The sequence below is a fragment of the Podarcis tiliguerta genome (assembly GCF_965153285.1).
Source record: "Podarcis tiliguerta genome assembly, chromosome: 2".
Taxonomy (NCBI): Eukaryota; Metazoa; Chordata; class Lepidosauria; order Squamata; family Lacertidae; genus Podarcis; species Podarcis tiliguerta.
In genome coordinates, this window is record NC_139535.1 from 45,939,991 (window position 1) to 45,962,798 (window position 22,808).

General features: G+C 39.0%; 1 protein-coding gene and 1 long non-coding RNA gene across 10 annotated transcripts in view; one reads left to right on the top strand and one right to left on the bottom strand.

Moving 5' to 3' along the window:
* Positions 1-22,808, top strand: part of IQSEC1 (IQ motif and Sec7 domain ArfGEF 1) — a 306,001-nt gene that overhangs the window by 51,385 nt on the left and 231,808 nt on the right. For all 9 annotated transcript variants that reach the window (XM_083420791.1, XM_083420786.1, XM_083420804.1 and 6 more), the window contains exon 2: positions 5,431-5,460. In XM_083420791.1, coding sequence (XP_083276917.1) covers positions 5,431-5,460 — 30 coding nt within the window. The remainder of the gene's footprint in view (positions 1-5,430; positions 5,461-22,808) is intronic.
* Positions 1,698-5,197, bottom strand: LOC310668678. Its single transcript, XR_014506786.1, has 2 exons — positions 4,957-5,197; positions 1,698-1,983 (listed from the first exon to the last, which is right to left on the bottom strand). It is a non-coding gene; the product is annotated as an uncharacterized lncRNA (long non-coding RNA).

Consider the following 22,808-nt stretch of genomic DNA (forward strand, 5'->3'; position numbering starts at 1 on the left):
TGATTGTTTTAAGCCTAAAAGCTCTTTGACACTTAAGAGATTTGGGGCATGGATTATAAAGTGCTGTTTAATCTTCACCTACGGATCCATTGTCTATGGATTATTGATGCAGTTAAGTCATTATGTCTAAGTCTGAACCTTTTAAATTTTCAGACCTGAGACTGAGAGTATAAATTAAACCTACAAATTGAAATATAGAAGGCTCCCTTCCAAGGTTCTTGTCGCACTTCTTAAAGTCTTAATTCCTTTATTTGTCTGCTCGGACAGTCTTGAGATAAACAATGCAGATCATGATGCAGTTTAATTGTGCAAACTAATAATTGTTTGGACGTTTTGAAGGGGCCCTTCTGCCTATCATATAAACTACATTGTACAAGTAAAACCTTCCACATCCCCCCCCTTTTTTTTAATTCTGAGATCTCTTTCAATGCTAATCATAGTCTATTTGATCATAGGTGTGGTCATTTTAGAACACCAGCACCCTGTGGACTAGAACGTTGTCAACCTGTCAAAAGCATATTGACACAGATTACACAAGAATATAAAGTGACAATTCATTTTCTTAGTATATTAAGATTTTAAAAGAAACCTAAAGGAGGCATGCAGCATAGACAGATGAGCCAATGTCTAGTTTCTTCTGACTTCAGCAGAGAAAATACATATCATAGTTGCAATCTAGGGTGAAAATGATAACAGCACACAGAAGGTGGTTTCATTCAATGGAGGCTTCCAGTAGATGGATAGAATATTTGCAAATTAGTCCCTTTCTCTTGCAGCACCTCATGCCACTTTCCACACTGTTTGCGAGAGGCTGCTAGTCATACGGAACACATTGGGGGATGCAGGTGGTTGCAGAGAGAAGGGGAAATTGTTTAAAATTGCCACCCACCCCAGAATACTCCATTGAGTACACAGGACACTGCCCAAGGAAATTTCATTTCTGACTCTTAAATGCATATTCTGTTATTTGGAGAAAAAAAGTTATGTTGCTTGATTGTGATCTTAGCATCTTCTTAGTATTAAATAGATTGAATAATTCGCTATTAGTAATATCTTAAATTATTCTGAAAATGCAAATGCTAGTATTTAAGTGCCAAAAGGAAACCACAACTTCCTGTTCAATCTCCGATTGAAAGCAACTACTGCACATTAGCAACAAAATTAGTGTTGCATAATGCCATCAGATTTACTTCCTACTCTACAGATATGTTTAAGCGTGACCCTCTAGAGGGCAAAGCTTGGTTAAGCAATCCATATATTGAGTCAGAAACAAATGCAACTGTAGTTATTAGCCTTAGGCAGTGCCACTCACTGAACACTATTTAAATGCTAAATTCAGTTCCTAACAATAGCTAAATAAAACATTTAGGCTTGACTATAGTGAAATCATAGCCATGTTAATATTTATTGAACAAGCATTGTCATTGTGCTTGTCAGATAACACGTGATTCCAAGCATATGGGGCAGCAAGAGAAGTGTCATTCAAGGGAGCAGACACCTTTGGACATTGGGTGGTGGAGCTGTGGGAATCAAGATCATGGGCAGAAGGCCAGGGCTTTGGCAGAAGGACAAGGTTCCTGTGAATGTCACATGAGAGACATAAGGTGAATATTTTTTGCAGTAGCATGCTAGACAGATATGAGAGGGCTGAGATGAGATAATGGAATACCAGGGATAAGAAAGTTGCAGTAGTAAAATCAAGAGAAGTTTATTTTATTTATGATGCAAAATTGTAGAAAAGGTAAATGTTCTGGAAGATAAATTAGCTGTAATTGAATTGTTCCTGTTCCTATTTGTTCTTGAACAATTTGGGGGGAAGATCGTGGTATATGCAGTTTTTTGCTTCATTCTTTCTTCAAGCGACTTCAGGCAATTTTAATTTTAGTTTCAAGGTTGTCTGCTTCATAGTTGGGTACAATTGTTTTTATTCTGTTTTCGTTCTGTGTTTGAGACATCTCGTCTTGAAATGGGCTAAAATCCCTGCTAGGAGAAAAATGATAGCTTTATAGTTGCTTTAACCATAATATTATATCATGTTGCAAACTTGGTTATAGTCCAACTGAGTAAACTTGATTTTGTTACATATGGCTTTGTTGCTGAAAAATAACTCCAGAACATTAAGCTCTGTTCAAAGGAATACTAAGCTCTGAAAATATTGACCAGAAGAAAGGAAATAGATAATAGTGTGTACTGAAATGAACAGCTAAAAACTGCAGCCATGAACATAAAATGGATTGCTCAGAAAGCGAGATGCAGAATAGCTGGAGTTCAGTTGGAAGCAGTTTCTACAGGACCATGGACAGCTCTGAGCAAGCCGATGGTTGACCTTCAACAGAGCTAAGGCTCAAAGCTTACATTATGCAATTTGTGTGCAAGAGTTTTCTTACACAAATAGCCAGCATAGGGGAAGGGGGGTGATACAGATTGGCACCCTGGCATTGGGATAGGGGGTGCTAAGTATTTGCCCCCTGTGGTTCCAATCCAGATTGAGCTTCCTGTGCCTGCTATTAGCACAAGAAAGAAAAACATCTCTTATTCAGTTCAATGGGAGATATTTTCCACCATGCCAATAGCAGCTGCAGAGGGGCCAACTCAGATAAGAATCACAGAGGGATGCAAATGGTTCAGGACCCCTACACTGCTAGTGCCCTGATCTCTTAGTGAAAGAATAATCTTGCACTCAAGCAAGAACCATGCTAGCAACATGTTTAGTTCTGCTCTAGGACCAAATATTCTGGTGCAGGTCTTGATGTGCCAACTTCCCCTTAGAGCAGGATCAACTGGAATCAAAAGTAGTATGCATAGGGCTTTCAGCCTAGAGCCGCTTAGATAGCAGTGTGTTTCAAGAACAGTCTGGTTTTCAATAATTGTTCCAAAGTATCATTGCATCTTGAAACCCTTGTTTTTGATACATATGGTGCTCTGCACAAAGAGATTTTATGAGATAGTCTTCCCCTTAAGATGCTTATCATTTAGTCCACAAGGCCATTTGGCAGGAAGATAATCTTAGGGATACAAAATCCATTACTCTTTGAAGAGGTGCAGAAATGTATCGTTTGTACCCACAGCAAAACCAGATAGATAGATTAGATAGATAGATAGATAGATAGATAGATGATAGATAGATAGATAGATGATAGATAGATATCCCAGTAACTGATCTCTCATATATCACATTCTCCATCCTCAAGCTTGCATTTTTAATTTGCCTATTCCTCCCACTTGTACACTTTGCTGTGGCATCCAGTTCTACTGCCCTGGGAATCCTGATTGTCCTTTGCAGGGTAGGATATAAACTTAGAAATAAAATAAACTGGTTTGAGCAGTTGCTGCAGTCAAAGATTGCAAACCAGAATTGTAGTGTGTGTTGACTCCAAGACAATAGTAGGGAAAGGAGCTTTATGCGACTGGTGTGAAATACTAAGTATATTTCCTAAGGAGGAAAAATAGAACATCCTTTCCTCCTAATATTCTGAAGAGTATGCTGACTAAAAATTGTTTGTTTGTTTGTTAAAAAATTTAAATCCATGTATTTTTTTTCTTTATATGCAATATCATTTTGCTACCAAATCTCATTTTTAAAGGCTGATACTTCTGAAAAGAAAAAAGTAGAAACGAAAAAATAAAAATCAATATATGTTTATCATCCTATCTTCAAAAGTCTGAAGGCACAGATACATGCCTGTGACTCTAGTAATGTATACAGTTTTAATATTTCATGAATGAGATGAGCATCCAGTGGAGAATATATAAGATCATTTGCCTGAATCTGTCAAAAGTCTACATCAGTGTTCTCTTTTTACTTAGTAACATTGAATTTTGTGTGTGTATGAATGACATTAATCTCCACATTCTTTTAAAAAACTCATGAACATAAGAGGGGAAAGGAGATTATGTGATTCAGAAGCATCCAAAAGCATCCTTCATCTCCCCCTGCATCACTTTTTAATTGAGATTCACATGCAACATAGGAAGCTCAAAAGCTCTCTTCACATGTACAGAACCTGGTCAGTCTTTAGGGATTCTTCTTCGGATTGCACCCTAGCTATTTAATATCCTTTTATTTTTCTTGATGGAAATACCATTATATCGGCTTTCCCTTGGATTTTATTGTATCCATCACTGTTCATTCAGTAAAAACCACTACTCTACTTCAGCTTTGACATTGTCGGCACAAAATGCATTTGATCATATTTGATTCTACAGTGTGTGGTGTTTTTTAAAAACACCATTTAATACTAAAACCGAGAATAGGAAACAAATGTGTATAGTATAATGTGCTGCTAGTATTCTTTGTCTGGAATTGTGGGGGGGATGTTAGCTAACTACTATATGATGTGGATATATCAATTCTAAATACAACAAAAGGCATCTTATGAAAGGTCAGGAGTTGTGTGAGCATCACATAATAGAGGTCAATGTTATTTAGTGGGCTTCTGGCCACATAATATTCTCTGGACTAGAAGCAGCAAGTATAAATCAGACACAAACTACACATGATGCTTGGAATATAGTTTACTCCAGCCTGCAAGATTGTTCTTTAATTTGGAGGGCAAGGTATATTGGCACCATGGTGTGCAAGGCAGAGGGAATTTAACCTTTTGCCCTCACTGCAGTCATGATCAGTATTGAGAGCACAAGTGGCAGGCATTTGTGAAGCTAATTTGTGATGGCAAACCATATGCATATCCCCGCACACATACACGCACACACATATGAACACATTGGCTCTTTCTAAAAAAGGGGTGGTGGTGAACACTCCCCCAGTTGTGATCCTTCTCCCTTGTCCACATCTCTCACTGGCTGTGCTCCACAACCTCCACAAGTGTTTTTTGTTTTACTGAAATGTGTTCTTGGACTGCAATGATTTCCCTTTCTTTTCTGGATGGAGAGGGATGTCTGCAGAAACCTTTTGCTAGATTGTAACCTACTCTACAAAGGAAGAGTAGCACCTACTACCTTGCCTGTTTTGTCTCTGGACCTGACAGTTTCTGTTATGTGGTCCCCATAAGGTTACTCATGAGGTAATTTGGCTCTGAATTTCAGAAAGGTACTCCAGCCCTGTAATCAAAGTGAAATATTGCATTCCAGGAAAAACTGCCACTCATTTGTTCCTCAGATGAGCGCCTAAAGGTTCATTCAGTCGTGTGGATACTGGCAGTCTACACTGCATTGGTTTTAATTGGTTACAAATGTACATCCCATTCCAACTGGTCTTTCTAGACCACACATAAGACCATTGTTATTTTTCCCTTCCTTGCTACTGTAGTGAAGGTAGCTTTACATCTGTCATTAGTAACAGCTTCAGGGTCAAAATGTACTAGTGAATAAATATGGTCAAGATCTGCTAGTGAATAAATATAGTGATAGACACCAGCTTCTGCTGGGGAGTTCAAATTGGTAATTTAATTTTTACAATTTATTTTACAGGTCTGAAGGTGAAAGTTCAAGAAGCATCAGGTATGTATCTGTACAGTGGTTTTTGAACCATTTTTTTTATTACAACCACATGTCCTGCCTTTTGGCTTGATACTGAACCATCATGGATAAAACAATTCTTTTAAAAAAGCTGTACTTTACAGTATCAAACCTTTTTCTTTTACACTTTAATGCTTTAATTGTAAAATTAGACACCTCTGTTTTAATTAAACATGCCAAAGTTTTCTTTTTTAAAGTTAGGAATAACTAAAATAATACATAACATCGCATGTAAAGGAGGTTTTCTGTACTTGAAGGAAGCCAAAATTCTGCAATTTTCTAAGATCTCTTTGGTTTAGGGACAACATCCACAGACAGGTGTGCTTCACATGCAATTACATGTAATTTAAAAAAAAAATTAAAATAGAATTTTTACTGGAATAATTCAACATTGATACATTTATACATATTACAGATATACAGACAGACATACATTTCATACAATCCTTAAAAATATTCATACATACCCACATTCAATCCCGCACATACTTCCTTTTCCCATGTAAAATTAATTTCCTATTTTTACATGTAAAACTAATTTCCTATTAGATTAGATTTGAATTGCCTGCTGCCTTAAAAAAACACCATTAGCTTTTTAGAAAGTATTATCCAGATTACATACGCTTGAGAGATTTGAACGCTTTCATTTCCAGCTAAAGATATGTTGTTGGTGTGTTGCCACAACTGTAAATCTTTTCACCTTTGGCTCTCTTCTAGAGGCCACCTTGTTCTTCAAACTGTAAGAATTGTAACCTGATACCAACTTGTTTTTCCATGCATCCAGTTAGGTACTTTTGTATCTGCTTCTCCCTTATAGATTCTTTTGTTTCCAATGAGACTATAATTAGCTCTTTTATTCTTGCAGTTTGTGGTAGATGCAGTCTGAACTTGGTTGTTCCAGTATGTGACTTTATCTATGATTAATTCTTGCTTTGACCTTTTTCACATTTAACAAATCTTACCTATGTGTTGGCTGGCAATTTCAATATTTTGAATGGTCCCAGGTTTTCTTGAATTGCAGGAAAATAGTCCAACATTACTTGAGTTTCAAAACATGCATACACCATTTCCATGGGTTAGTTACATTTTTATATTAAAATTGTTTTGTAAAAGCAATAATCATATGCTTACCTGTTGGAGCAGGTGTGTAGTCTCAGTGAAACATTTATGGTATTAATTTATTTTATATTGGTTTATCATTACTCTAAGAATATTCTGTAGATAGGCTGAATTACTTACATAGGTTATCGGATAAGGAGTAATGGAAATTTATATTAACTCAATTTCAGGGGGGCGGGAATTAAATTGGTTGTTGTTGATTTAAACTTGTAGTTGGACATTATGAAAATATATTAATATGATTAGCAAATTGTCTGAGGCTATGGATATTTATTTAGAAATGAGCCCCACTAAGTTCAAATCAACATGCTTAAAATGGCAGACTTAGGATATTTTTCTTACTATAGACTTAATAATGCAAACTTCAGGTTGTTTTACACCAGAGAATGTGTTTTCTGTGTTCTGCAACAGATATCCCAATTTAAAATTTATCAGTAAGATCTTTAAAAAGAATCTAAATGTCCATGAGTGTGAGAGGCATATTATTATTTCAATTTCTATATATCACGCAGATACTTAATATTCATAGTCTCTTCTGCTGCATTGTATATTTGCCATCATTCATTGCTTTCCTCTCACATCACAGTCATTAACAGTGTGAGATTTTATTAGGGGTATTTAATAAGTATGCAGTTTAGCAGAGTGATAATTAAGTTGCTTATTAAGGGCAAAGATCATGTTGCTGCTTCTGAGCAAAGGCAGGACAATACAGAAGGCTTGATTGCAGGCCATTTTATTTAGCTTGTGGCTAACGTGATATAAACTCCTCTAAAGGAAGTAGAAAACTAATGGCCCTGAACCAATGTAGAGTAGAAAAGAGATGCAAAGTACTGTAAGAATAGCTTTTATATCAGTTGAATAACTGGTAACCCTCTAATTAAAAGGGGAGGAGAAAGAGCCCCCCACAGATCTTAAGTGTGGCTTCTTTGCGGTTTGCTAGCTGCCAAATATTAACTAATAAAATAATTACTAGAGTGAAAGTAATAGAGTTAAGATACGTTTTCAAATGTTACTACTGAGGGCTTTTATTCAGTAATATAAAAGCTATATCTAACCTAGTCCACTATTCCAACATCCAAACACTATAGGTGTCTTAAGGTGCCTTGCACTAGGACATATAAGATATATATGTCCTAGTGCAAGGGGAGAACAGCAGCAAGGCTTGGATTGCTCAGGTACACTGGCAGAACCAACCCAGCGCTTCCACTGGTATGCTTGTGAACTTGCCACCACACTACCTTGCATCATCTCAGCAACTGGCAACACTGCTGTCGAGAGACCAGTGCTGCCCCATGTTGCTGGCTCCTCCTGCCTATGAGAGTCCCCTGGGCTGCCAAGTTGATGAGGTAGATATACTCATGAGGGACTGACTATGCTACTAGAAAGGTATGCATAGCAACTTCAGCTGAACCAACAAGCCTGCCACAATGAGCAGCATGTGAGTCTATCTGCAAGTAATTTGCCAATTTTCCTATGTGTCACAGTGACTCTTCATGACCCCATGGACCAGAGCATGCCAGGCACTCCTGTCTTCCACTGCCTCCTGCAGTTTGGTCAAACTCATGTTCGTAGCTTCGAGAACACTGTCCAGCCATTTCGTCCTCTGCCATCCCCTTTTCCTTGTGCCCGCAATCTTTCCCAACATCAGGGTCTTTTCCAGGGAGTCTACTCTTCTCATGAGGTGGCCAAAGTATTGGAGCCTCAGTACCAGCCCAGATTAATGGACAAGCTGTGGAGGGCAAGATACATTTTATCACATCAGGCGGACTTGCCCAGGGGTTTATAAAGTTTGGAATAAGGTTTTCAATTGATTACAGGAGAGATGTTGGCACGAGAGCCACTTATGGCACTGTTGTCCATTATCAATGATGGAGACAAAAAGATACTTTACAGGAGTTAATGTTTTCCATTTTTATTGGGGTCCATATGGTGGTAGTCTGAAATTCGAAATTTGTAACAGCTAATTTGCTTGGAGGGGTGATATTCTCAGATTTCGTTGGCATTTATGAAAAAATAACTTGTCAGTTGAATAAAGAAAGGATTCAAGGGGGGAAAGGTTTTATTTGAAATGGTTTTGTTCTATTAAATATGGGTCTGTCAGAAAGCATGATGGGCTTTCTTCATCAAACCATGTGGCTTTATGGAGTGATATTAGAGGCGGATTGAATTAATTTTTCTTCCTCTTTACGCTTGGCTAGTTGATTACTTCTGTGATGTTTTCCTGAATGCTTCACTTAGTGCTTATTTGTTCACGTGTTATGAATTGTATATTTAAGGGAGATTTTGTTAGTTACCTGTTTTGCTACCTGTTTTGTTCCTATATTTGCTGCAACAAAACATATAGGTATATATGCTTTGAGTCTTTTTTATTTCTTTGCTTGTTTTTCTTTGATATGGAAAGTCTTAATAACCTGTTCTTAATGCCCCGATAAATTAAATAAATAAATCAAGTAAATAATTTGTGCTACAATAAACTTCAACACGAAGAAGAGATGTGAAAGATGTTCCTGGTTTCACTAGTAAATTTGGGTTTCTTGGTACCCTTAATTAGTAGTACAGTACAGTGGAACCTCGGGTTACGTACCATCCGCCTTACAAACGCTTCAGGTAACAAGCTCCACTAACCCGGAAGTAGGTGTTCCTGGTAGCGAACTTTGCCCTGGGATGCGAGCCAAAGTTGTGTGGCGGCGGCAGCAGGAGGCCCCATTAACAAAAGCACGCCTCAGGTTAAGAACGGTTTCGGGTTAAGAACGGACCGAATTAAGTTCATAAATGGAGGTACCACTGCAGTAATACTAGTAGTAGTCATCTGTGTGTGTGTGTGTGTGTGTGTGTGTGTGTGTGTGTGTGTGTGTAACTTCTAGCCAAATCATTGCTGTTTTATTTTGACCTTGAATTTTCAACCATGTTTTTGTTAACATATTTCAGTAGATTAAATACTTGCATGCACACCTGAAGAGATGAGTAGGCATTTTCACTTCTTTGGCATGCGAATCAAAAATGTGAAGGCACCTTCATGCTGCTTGAGAATCTGGTCATTCATGTGTGAAATAAACATCAGTATCGCATAACCGAGATATGAGTTGAATTTTGGGGGATACTATTATTAGAGAATTCACTTGAGAGCGGGAGATATGCAAGGTCATGCACTTTACGTAAAACATTTATTAATATTAATAACCCTGTAGTGGAAGACTCAAGTTATCCCCCTAGGTAATTTCACACAGGGCTATCTGAGTAGACATTCGTCAAAATATCTATATCAAAGTGTTAACAAGCTAATGATAAAAAGACGTGCTTTGGTTCCACAGAACTGACCCCGTACAAAATGCTTCGTAAGCAACCATCTTTGTACTTTGTAGAACAGAAAGAATGTGAAACGAGTGGTCTTTCAGCTGAATAGATGCTTTATTAAGCATAAAATCAGTACATACAAAATAGCTTCCAAAAGTATATTCTTATTCTGAACTTTGTACTAAAATGTATAAAACTATGTTTTAAGCATTCAAGTAAATTATACCAACAATCTTGATTTGTAATTTCTAACAACAGTGATGTCACAATACAATTAAGGTGAAATATTTTTAAATCACTTGGCTTTCAATGGGAGATTTAAATGTGATTAGTTTACTTCCACTGTCTCATTCTGTGACACATTCCCTCATGTGACACATGAAGATGGGAACGGAGCAACATGACTGAGTCTGGGGTGATTTAACCCTGGCCTCCCCTCTCAACAACAACCAAGAATTCAGGGTTCTCTATATGTGGTGGCATATAATATAAACCCACAGCAAGGACTGTTGATAGTAGGCTTCATTTGACAACTTGTTCCCTGAACTAGATATATTTTAAAGCGAGGGCACAATGAAAATGGCAAACATTCAAAGAGGGATAAAGCTTGACCGTTTTACTAGTAAAGGCACAGCACTTATTTTATTTCAGAAACACTTGTTTCAGGTTTAAAAAAGAACTTCTAATTCTCCACAATAGAACTGTTTCTATTAAAACATTTTCTTCCTAGAATGGCTTTCTGCTTTTTACTCCTTCTACAAAACACCTGTAGCCCCATTCTACATCCTTTTCCTCCACCTGGGAAAATTAAAGAGGTTTATCCTGCCTGACAAACTCCTAAGTACACCTAGCTACTTCTGTAGCTGGGCCCCGACTGCCAGTTAAATGGTTAGGTTTTCTCCTGCCTGGCTGTCTCTCCTCCCCTGCCATGATTGGCCAAGGGTCTCCAGGATGATAACTCCATAGTCTAGAGGTTTTCAACCTTTTTGAGTCCATGGCTCCCTTGGCCAACTACATTTCTACTGCTCCCCTGTGGGGAAATGCTCCCTGAGCCTCAAAAGCCCAGTGCTATCACCCTTGCCTGCAGAGCCAGCAGCCCCTCACCTGTTTTTGAACACCCTCCCTTGTGAAGTCTTCCCTCAGGTTCCTCTTCCCTTTCCTTGGGAGTACTCTGGGCAGCCGCCACCATCACTCCTGGTCCCTGAGACACCAGCCCCACTCCAAAGAGAGGTGCCTCCTCATGGCACCCCTCAGGGCCTGGGAAGAGGATGCCCCAGCCCCCAGAGACTGGCCAAAGGTGAATGTGAGGCCAGCACCTTACTCACCTTGGGAGGCAGCAGTGGGCACTGCCAGGCCTGCGTGGTGAAAAGGCTCCCCTTTGATGCTGGGCACTCAGCTCCCAGGCAGGTCTTGCACACAGCAAGCACAAGAAAAGCCAGGGCGGTGCCTGCCTGCCCAGCCTTCCACTTGTCTGTCTTTTCCAAACAGCAAAGGCTGGCAGACTAACTGGCCAGGCTTCCTTACCCACTTGCTTGCTTGCTTGCTTGCTCAGCTCCTGGCAACCAGTAGCCCCTGGCTAGCCCCAGAGGCACCACTTGCCTCCGGAGCTTGTAGCTGGGACTGCTGCAACAAACAGCTATGCAAGCCTTTGGGAGGCAGAGACATGAGCGGGCATCAGAGGAGGGAGGGAAGGAAAGAGGGACAGAGACCAGTGTTGCCCGCGGCACCCCTGACCATCATTCAAGGCACCCCAGGGAGCCACAGCACACTGGTTGAAAACCACTGCAATAGTCTGTCTCACATACCTCTAATGATTAAAAGTGGAACAAATGGGAAATGGCATGACAGAGTTTTCTATTATAAATAGGGACAAAGTAAAGTAATGTTATAGGTCTGTCCACTCTGGAATAACCTCCTCACTGTGATTTGGAAGATACTGGCTGACTGTTTCTTAAAACTCACCTGATTGCTTAGGTTTTTGCTGACCTTTAGCACTGACCTAATTAACCTATATTGTTGGCATTTAGCAGTGTTTTATTGTATTGCTTTGTGTTAATGTGTTTTCATACTTTTATCCCTATAAACTACCTCAATAGTATTTATTAATGGCAAATGGTATATGAATATTATTAAATAAATATTTTTCTTACTCTTGTTAATTTATTATCTTGGCCAACATAATTTTTCAAAAATTCATTTTCAGGAGTATATGATGGTCCCAATACATTCTGAAACATGTGAATTTATGTCTTATAACATAGATGCAAAGAGCTAAAATTTGTTTTAGACTCTCAAATGTCCATTTTCAGATATTCAAATGCTCGGTTTCTTGCGTATTCTCTGAATAGGCATTGTCTGTGTTTGGTGCCCAATTATTTTTTATTTCAATATTTATATGACAGCTGACATTTTGTGGTGTTTTAATAATTGGCACACAAAGATATTTAGCATTTGACAGTATAGATAGCTGATAGATTATGGGAGGCTTCCAAACTTGCGCCTTCAGAAAGGAGTCTGCATTTCTGCCATCCAAGCCCCTGTATGCTACAGAAGATTCTTTCAGGGAGTATTGGACATAACACCTAGTATTCCCTTGTGGCTGTGTATTTGTAGAGGAAGCCTAGTAGTCTTTGATCCATTATTTAATAGAGTATTCCCTGAGCTACTAAAGAACCTGGGGATCCATGGAAGATATATCAGTAGTTTTCAACTGTCATATTTGGCAGGTTTTTATCATGGTTGGCATGCAAGTGTATTCAACATTTGGCAGTTGATATGTAACAATATTCTTTATAAAGCTTTTGATCACACACAGTGCTATTTAGTATTGGACAGCCTGTGATAGCATGCAATGCTAATTAGGGTTTGACAGTTAAAAATTTCTAGCCTGCCAAAAACAAAAAAACTCTAAAGTATTCAAATTCTGAGCTTAAAAAGTTAGCATTCAAAAAGTGGGTGTGGATTCTGCTTTGTAATTTATTATTCAAATTTTTATTTTTTATTTATTTATCTATTTTTAAAAAAGATTTTTATTGATACAACAAGAAAAAAAACACAAATACCAAATTACACAAAGAATAACCATAGACACATAATTTTCTTAGAAAACAATAAAACATATATTGGTCTTAACACTAAAGACCCAACCTCCCGTCTATTCCATATTTCAATTTCATATTACTTATTGCCAATACACACTATTATTCAAATTTTTCAATGAGAATGATGGAATTTTGCTTCTATGCATTTTTGTCCCAATTTAATGTTATATCCATTGTAACCATTAGAGGCAGTATCTGTCGTAACGTTCTGATGCTGTTGAGCGTAACAACAAAAAACTCAAAACTAGAACTGCATTTTGCCTACAATAAAATTTGAGGTGAATATGGATAGTTCTGCTTGCCTAAGTGAAATTGTGTAAAGTGGGGAGCACCCCTGCTCTTCAGTACTCTCTCCTGTTCTCTCTCCAAACCAGACCAGAATACCTAGAGTTAAACCTAAGCTCTGAGGCTGGCTGGAGGATGCGAGGGAAAGTGGTGGCTTCTGCTGCTGTTGTGCTACTCCACATGCCAGCTGTTAGATGGGGAGGCTGAGCAGCCTAAGCAAAACCCTGCTGCAACCTGGGTCTCTTTGGGGCTTCCTCTTCTCTCATTGACATCCTCTTCAGGCTCTGGGGAGGATCTCATTGCGAGTCACAAGGACTCTCCAGCAGTCTCCCACTATTTCCAAATACGATTCTATCATCTATCTATCTATCTATCATCTCCCAGTGCTGTGCATATATGTGAATACGTGTAAAGGGGGGAGTGCCTGTAATATATTTTTAATGCTGAGCTAAGAATTTTATTGATAACTTTGAGCACAAAATGTTGGGGTGTAGGAGAGAAAGGAGTGGCCAGCTCCCTGGCAAATAGGGAGAGATTTGTCATGGGAAAACTCATTTCCTGCCTGCCTGGGATGCAAGCAATTTCCACTCCTTATGGATTGAAACACACACACACACACACACAGACGATTTTGCTGCCTATAAATTGGGCAGTAAAGCTGGAGATTATTTCAGGGTCACCCTAGATATGTTTGTAAGTTATTCAAATAAAATTTCTACTGCTTGTATTCTATGAAGAGCTGTGATATATCGCTCTCTCCTGTATCCTTATACTAAATAATAAATATGAAAGCATGTGTCTGAGAAAGTCTATTTACATTTTGTTATTGCAGAAATATATTCTAAAGCATACAAGACCAAACTCCATTAAATTTATTATGGGAATGCATAGTGAAAGCAGAGACTTGCCCAGCTCATTAAACACATTTTATTGCTTCAAATAAAACGTGACATATGAAAGTGATTGTGTATAGATCAATTTACCTGTATTCTATGAACTTTTAAGATCATATTCTTACTCATAAGAGACTCCTGCGGAGCGTATCGCCATGTTGGTGGGGAAGGGCTTCAGCTTCCTATGCAATGCAAAACTGACCACTTCTGAGGCTCTTCCAAAATATGCTGTCACAGCCTGAGATCCTCTGATAGGTCCAGTTACCTTCTAACCACATGTTTTTATATCTGCCTTCCCCTATTTTTATAACTGATGCTTGCTTTAATTTGTTGCGATTATCCAACTAGTCACTCCCCAGTATTTTACTTTGTTGATGGTCCGTCATCTACACTGGAAAAATTCAGTTATTATTATCAACACCATCCAGGTGCTCTTAAGACGTTGTTGCTGCCTGGCACAACATACATCTGATCTGTAACAGATCTGTGCTCTTATAGCAGCATATAAATACATGAATGAGTGATCATATCAGCACTTTAAAATGCTGCTTTTCTGTTTAAAAGTCAAGGTGCATTCTTCTCCCATTACAAGTGCCACATAATGTTCCACATTTGTAAGATATCAATCTTCCAGTGTGGCAACACCAACACTTTGCAGCTCCCTGCCTATGGACATCAGGCAGATTCCTTGACTCTTTTCAGTGTCTGCTAAAAACCTGTTTGTTTAGGCAAGCCCAGACACGTAAACCTTTGGTGTATGTTTTAACCTTTCCCCCCAGTTTATAAGGCATCTTGCTGTGTCATGGGAGTTCTTCCAAGCTTAAACCCTGGGAGTCGGATGAGAGTTAATGGGAGGTAAATCCTGCATTTCCTCTCCTCACTTGCAACAAGATCCAGTTGCTTGTAGGAAGCTCTGCTTCTTACCTGCTGTCTCTGCTCCATCACTTTATGAACCTTTGTCTCTCACTCAGTGCCAGCCAAAACACTCAAGCCTTCCCTTCCCTTGCCAGGAGCAGTGACAGAATGGGAAGGGAGGGGTTTTCCCCTCTTTCCACCTGTTTCTTTATATGAATTCTGTAATTTAATTTAAATAACAAAATAACATTTCAAAGATCACAAGGTAAGAGAATTTAGAGAACTTCAATAACTTAATAATGAATAAATAATGTCTTTCGTGATGGTAACAGCGGCTGATGTTATGTGAAAGCAGAAAATTAGCTGCTGATATTTAATTGTTCCCTTCTTCTTGTGGAAGGTTCTGGCAGAACAAGAGTTCTCAAACCTGAAAAATTGTTTCCCAACGCTTGGAACTACATTTGTAATGTTTCAAAAGGACGGCACTTTTCTCTCTTAGCCACCTAATAAGCCTTAGTAAACAGAGTGGAGTCTTAATAATGGGGAAGTTATACTCTTTTCTATTAGACCTTTCTCACTGCAGCACCCTCACTATTGTATTCTTTATTTATTAAATGTATTTATATCCTGCCCTCACACTTCATCAGAAGCACTCATATGGGCTTACAACAGTTCAGTTTGAGAAGGAATTTATTTCTTTTAAAACAAACAAATGGCATCAGCCAGAAAATACTGGACCAGGTCAAGCACCTTTTAGGATAAGATATGCTAACCACGGGTTGAAAAGTCAGAAGTGTGGCCACAAGTGGTAAATTTGCCCCTTAAAATTTGTGTAAAGACTCTCCCATCCTCAGAGGCCAGCAACTGCTACTGCTCTGGCCAGTTTCACTTCTCAAGGGTTTGAGCTATTGCTAAGTCAAAGTATTGCCAATGGTAACCTTCAGGATAAATGGAAGGGTTGTGTTAAAGTGCCCTCCCACCCTGGGGGCCCTACAACTGTGTCTTTTTAATTTGCTGCTTCTGTAGTTGATTGCAAAGTGCACCATTCACCCTGGTGAATGCAGCATAGCCTATAGAGATACTGTTTGCCACCAAAAGCTAAACCCACAAGTCTAGGGCAACACATAACATGATGTCACACTGTGATTTTCCCCACTGGAAAACCCCACCACCACCCTCCATAGCACAGTGGTAGAAACAATTGTTTTGTATTCAAAATGCTATAGGTTCATTTTTTGGCATCTTTGGTTAAGTTGATCTGAGATGGTAAGGGTGTAAAACCTCTGCCTGACCTTACAGAACTTCTCCCTGTCAACGTATCTCATTATTTTATATCTACATTTGTATTCTACCTTTCTTCCATGATGTAACTCAACACCACAGGTTAGCCAGAGAGGTCTTGCACCTTGGCAACTGGCTATATTTAGGACTCAGCTAGATTGGTAAAGAAAAAGTGATTTTATATGCGTTGTACATGCGATATAACATTGTGCCACCAGATGATGCTGTGGAGTCCCATTTTTCTCTACCTGTTTTCCCTGTTTAAATATACAATGTGTTTAACTGAAATGCTTCTTTGATGTGTCTAGATCCAGCCTTATACTTGCTTTAGTTCAGTGAAATTCCTTTTTCAAACTATTGGCTACAGAGTAAACAGTAGTGGCCTAGATGGATCAATGGTTTAACACAGCATAAGTCAACTTAATTTATCTATATGTCCTCCACCCCCAGTGCACATTATTGGATGCAGCTGGGAGGAGGCAGTGAAATGTGACAGCATTTCTCTGAAGAGATAAACACAGGAGAAGGGTGACTTATACAAGGGGCTCCCATTTTTGGTGCTGAGGTGTACATTTGAGTAATAGATATGTCATTGTGATGTAAGCTGTGTGCTGAGGTTAATGCTGTTAAGAGTACTATGAGTTGCTCATGTAGACAGTAGCTGGAATAAGAGAGAAAACATGGGCTTCCCAGAGGCATCTGCTTGGCCACCGTGGGAACAAGGATGCTCAACTAGATGAGCATTTTGGCCTGATCCAGCCCAGTTCTTATATTCTTAAACGTAAATTAGGGTAATAAATTACTTCGATGCAACAAAAGGCGTGTATTTATTCATAGGTGTAAATTAGTTCATTTCTTGTTAATAATTCAACTGAAAAATTCTGCAACACAAATAAGTTGTGAAATAGAAGCAAGCACTTGGGGCAGAGGGAAGGTGACTACAGTATATCTGTATAGCTTTCCTGCCTGTAGAGTTTTCTCTCTTACAGCAAATTGATATTTCATGATATGGAAACTGGAAAGGCGAGAGGGAATGAGTTACTTAGTGGTAGATACCCAAAGTATGCAAAAAGGTCTAGAGTTTTAGGGTGGGTGTCTGCTCACCTCCACCCACTTGCAGGACTGAGGACTGCACATGAAATTTGTGTGCAGCTTGTCAAAGGTTCTCCCCGCATTGGCCTTCTTCTCACGCTTCAGTAAGAATATGGCACCCCTCCCTCTTAACTGCTGCTAAGGAAGCACTGGTCTCCTTAATTCCTGTTCCATACTTCACTAATGGCGTCTATTTTAAAGCCAAAATAGCCTCTGGATTGCTGATATGGAAAGCCTGCTGATGTAATGATATTTGTGGAAATGGAGAAATGAGTCTTCAGGAGGAGCAGGAGAAATAAAAATGTCTGCCCTATAATGTACCCAAAAGGCATATAGTGACCCTTTTAGCCTGTTATAATAAATATATGGATGAAGGAAAGAGGGCACAATAAAGGGCATGTTCTCTGTGGCATATTTTAGAATATATGCATTCCATTCATTCAGAGGGAAAATTTTGATGCATGAGTGCTAACACACAAGGAACAAGCCTAGGATCTTCTTTGGGATACAGTCCTAGTTTCTCAGCTGTGTCAATAGAGATGTTCTTCAAAGCCTTTCAACAGCATTTTCCCCTTTGTAAACACTGTTGTGTTGCTCACTGGTTATATGGCAGGACTGTAACTTGAGACCAAAGGATGTGTTACCAAAGCAAATCCTTCTGAGTGATGACTATTGATCTACTGCTCAGGAACAGAAAGTTGCTTCAATAATCTCTGTAGAGTTTTCTATCTTTGTACGGTGGGGTGCTTTGCTAAGAATGGCTTTTTCATTCTGTGTCCTGAGATCTGGGAATAAAGTGCCAATTACAGCTGTTCAGAATCTGATATAAGGACTGCACCAGCTGTGCTATACCCAGTTGGATGGCATTTAACAGGTTTACTGAAATTCAATTCAGAGTGTTCATTGGAACAATATCTGCTTCCTCCCCAATTTATTGACTAGGATGAGGAAAACTTGTAATGTGGATAAATGTATACATAAATGTTCTAGAACCATACAAAAATATATATATATATTTGAAAGCCTTCTTTAGAAATTCTTTGCTTCATTCTGCAGTTCTGCCTAAGGCAAAATTCATGTTCAGTTCAGATGTTTAGCCAGTTTGTTTCCTTTGCTCTCACATGTGTGCACATGTGCTCAACACTAAATTACTGAAGAAAGCTGTGCTTCTTTTAGGGAAATGATTATTTATATATTTGCTATTGTGAATTAGCATGGAAGTTATTTTCTTTTCATATATATATATATATGCGCAAGTCCATATGTGCAAGTCCAACATTTCTAGATTGATGTGAATGGGAATTTTTTTTGTAGAAGCCAGACACCATTATGAGACTTAATTGATTTTTAGCAATTTTTAAGCAGTGACCTTTTAATCACATATATAATAGAATCAACTCACATAGAAGTCAGCTATAGATTTAATATAAAATATTATAGAATACTAATGATGGTATTCAACTAAGTTTTACTCAGATCAGATCTATTTAAATTAATGGGTCTAATTTTGCCATGAATTTCATTGGACCCACTCACAAAAAAATTGTGATAATTTGTTCATTGCTCACAGTTTCTGAGTAACAGGCATATATTATCACACAGGTAACACTCCTTGTTGTACTGCTCTGTAAGCCACTGTTTCTAATGCATGTTTGTAACTAGCTAGAACATTTCTATACTTGTTTATATTGATGTTGTGAGACACATACATATGCTAAAGTATTCAGATGCTGCCTGATTAATTCTCGATTAAGTTTCGTTCAGTGCTCCAGTACCTAGCAAGCATGTTGTGTTGTTGTATCAAGTAATCAAAATACTTCATTTTGCAGTAAGGTTTATCCACAAAGTACTTTGATTGTCCTCATGTTGCTAGAATGCCACCATAGTGTGTTAATCACCCAAACAGTTTCTGCTGTGTGCATAGAGAATTAAAATATACATCTCAGAAACATAGTTTCATTAGATTGTTATTTCTGCTGGACAGATATACTAGGCATTGGGCCAAAGTCTAAACATACTGTATAATATACTAATTTGCCATCTGCTGTAAGCACCATTGAACATAGTGATGAGTTTCCAGTACCAAAGCCACCAGAATACAGTGGTACCTCGGGTTACAGACGCTTCAGGTTACAGACTCCGCTAACCCAGAAATAGTACCTCGGGTTAGGAACTTTGCTTCAGAACAGAAATTGCGCGGCGGCGCAGGCGCAGCGGGAAGCCCCATTAGCTAAAGTGGTACCTTAGGTTAAGAACAGTTTCAGGTTAAGAACGGACCTCCAGAACGAATTAAGTTCTTAACCCGAGGTGCCACTGTATTGGGATTTTACTGAGGCTGACACTGAACGTGAAAGTCTCGTATCTGATGAGGAAGCTCAATGTGGAGAACAATATGACAACTTTCCCTTATTTGAAGGACCTGGTTCTTCGACTGAACCCCATTTGATACCTCAGGCTGAACTGAATGACCTTTTTGTTATCTTAATCTGTCAATAGCTCAATCGGCACTTTTAGCATCTCAATTACAAGGATGGACACTCCTGCAGCGTGGCACAAAAACACCTTCTTTTAGGGAATGGTTTTCCCAGGAGGGTGACCTTGTATATCACAACAATGTGAGCAACCTAATTGAAGCATTGGGAGAACAACATAACCTGGACAATTGATGTTTGTTCATCGATTCCTCCAGACTCAGTTTGAAAGCTGTGTTGCTGCACATCAGCAACAAATACTCTTCTGATCCGCTAGCTTATGCTGTCCATATGAAGGAATTGCTTGACAACATGCAATTATTCTAGAAGACATTCATTGTAATAACTTTGCTTGGCATATCTGTGGTGATGCATCAAATACACAAAATACTGTTGTTTTATTTGTATGTTCGTGGAACAGTTGACCCTGGGCCAACTCTAGCATGCTTGTTGATTACTACTGGACGTTAGTAAAGGATGCTCCAGAAGCAAAACTTAGACAAAGAACATCAGCAGTAATTTAAGTGTGCTCATAATTTAATAAAGACTCCTGTTCACAATTTCTTTTTGCCTTCTTACTTTAAAAATAAATTATGTAGCACATTAGAGGTGGGTGAAATGTGTGTGTGTGTGTGTGTGTGTGTGTGTGCGTGTTGTAGAAAATAGAGTGCTGAATTTGGAAATGATTTGAATTTTGTCTGCCACAAACTTTTGTGTTTTTGGTCACATAGCGTATTTGAAAAAAGTGAATGAATTGCATCTCAATTTCGTTAAAAGATTGTATGGTTCCGGGGGGTGGGGGGTGGAGTGGTCTTGAGGCCATGAAGATATAAGCTAACCAGAGTCAGTTGTTGGACGCAAACGTAGACTAAGATCTGGAAATTCCTCCCAGCAACAAAGACTTAATTCGGGGTGGGGGAACCTCAAGCCCAAGGATCAAATGTGGCCCTCCATGTTTCTCAGTCTAAACCTGGGGACCAACCCCAGGCCCCAGCCCTGCCCTGCCCTTGAATTATGAGAGTGCCTTTTGCTTGTCTGTATGGAGCATGGTGTGTGTGTAGTAACATGGTTGCATGGTTGGAATGTAACCTGTACAAATGTAAGAGTTGCTTCATCCACTTTTATGACTCTTACCCTGCCTACCACTGGCATGCATCTCCAACATTTCCCAATGAGAGAATGTAACCCTTTGTGCCACTGGCTTACGATAGAGCAAAAGCACTTATGAAAATTTCGGTGCTGTTTTGGTTTCTAGGTATTCTAACTATAATTGGCTTTTGGAAACAGAAATCTGAAAATTAAATATGTTAATCACAAATATGCATAGTATAGAAAAGTCACTGTGACCCAGAACGTCTTAAAAAGAATAGTAAAAGGGAAACATAGCGGAATCTTCATGTTGTTCACAAAATGGATTTATGCTCTGTAAAATGGGACCCTTAGGGCCTGCCTTGTAAATTAATAGTGATATAATTCACTCTCCGTTGCTAAATATAAATGTGAAGAGAACATGGGGATATTAGCTGCCTGTCCATGCATATAAAGTTAATGATTCTTAGAATGCAGTGTCTGAATTGCAAATGCTTGCTATCCAGTTGAAAAAAGACTGAAGTAACCAAGCAGTTATTTTTATGCAGTACTAATTGTCGCTTCTTCACTCCCAGGGGCCTGAATATGTTCTGGGTGCCATTTGTGCTCAGCTCAAGTCAGAGTCTCTTGTAAACAGCCATATGAGGAAGTCTTGAGCAAGGTTAAACAGGAAACAAAATAAGGTGTCTAATCCCATCTCCCAATAGGGTGGTGGCTTCTTCTTCTTCTTCTTCTTCTTCTTCTTCTTCTTCTTCTTCTTCTTCTTGTTTAGTCATGTCCGACTCTTCGTGACCCCATGGACCAGAGCATGCCAGGCACTCCTGTCTTCCACTGCCTCCCACAGTTTGGTCAAACTCATGTTCGTAGCTTCGAGAGCACTGTCCAACCATCTCGTCCTCTGTCGTCCCCTTCTCCTTGTGCCCTCAATCTTTCCCAACATCAGGATTTTTTCCAGGGAGTCTTCTCATGAGGTGGCCAAAGTATTGGAGCCTCAGCTTCAGGATCTGTCCTTCCAGTGAGCACGCAGAGCTGATTGGCTGATTTCCTTCAGGGTGGCCACTTACATATTGCCAATAAAAAGAAATGCATGACCAAATTTATGTGTAGAGATGAAAATGTAGGGTACTAGAATTTTAAATAGAAGTACATCTCACTATAGGGGGAAAGTGGTGGTTAGACGACCCATATTCCTACTCAGACTTTATTCAACATAAAGGGTTCCTGAGGTGGGGATGTGGGTCTATGTGACTTTGACATGACTCTGCCCATTTTTTTTTTAGTATAGATTTTGCTGCCACTTGAGATATCACCAAAATCAGCACAAGAGTTCCTGGGTGGGGTGGCAGTGGTTCTCTCCACTGTTTGAATGTTGAATGCCATTTTAAATCAAGATAGACGACTGAAACATCACGTTGTTCATGGGTTTGGTGATATATTGTTGCCAAACTCTGCATGGGGGTTCTTGAGGTGGCGGTCTTTGTTACCATTTGGATATCAGATGCCATTTTTAATCAAGATGGCAGTCTAAGATGTAACATTGGTGTGACCTCACCCACTTTTTGACATAATGGGTCCAAATTCACAAATTATATTATCAATTTTAATATGTAGGGCTGTTCGTAAACAAGGTACCACTTATGTGGATGAGATGAAGCACATAACAAACTCACTCTGGAGGTACAGGTCCCTTTGATTCCAACCAACAGCAGTGTTTCATTAAAAATTTTATAACATAAAAGCAAAATATGTCCAAACGCAAATAATTCCCTCTATAATATCCCCTACTCACAGAGAATATTTTATATTACTCACTAAGAAATTATTTTAACCTTAACATATGGAACAACCTG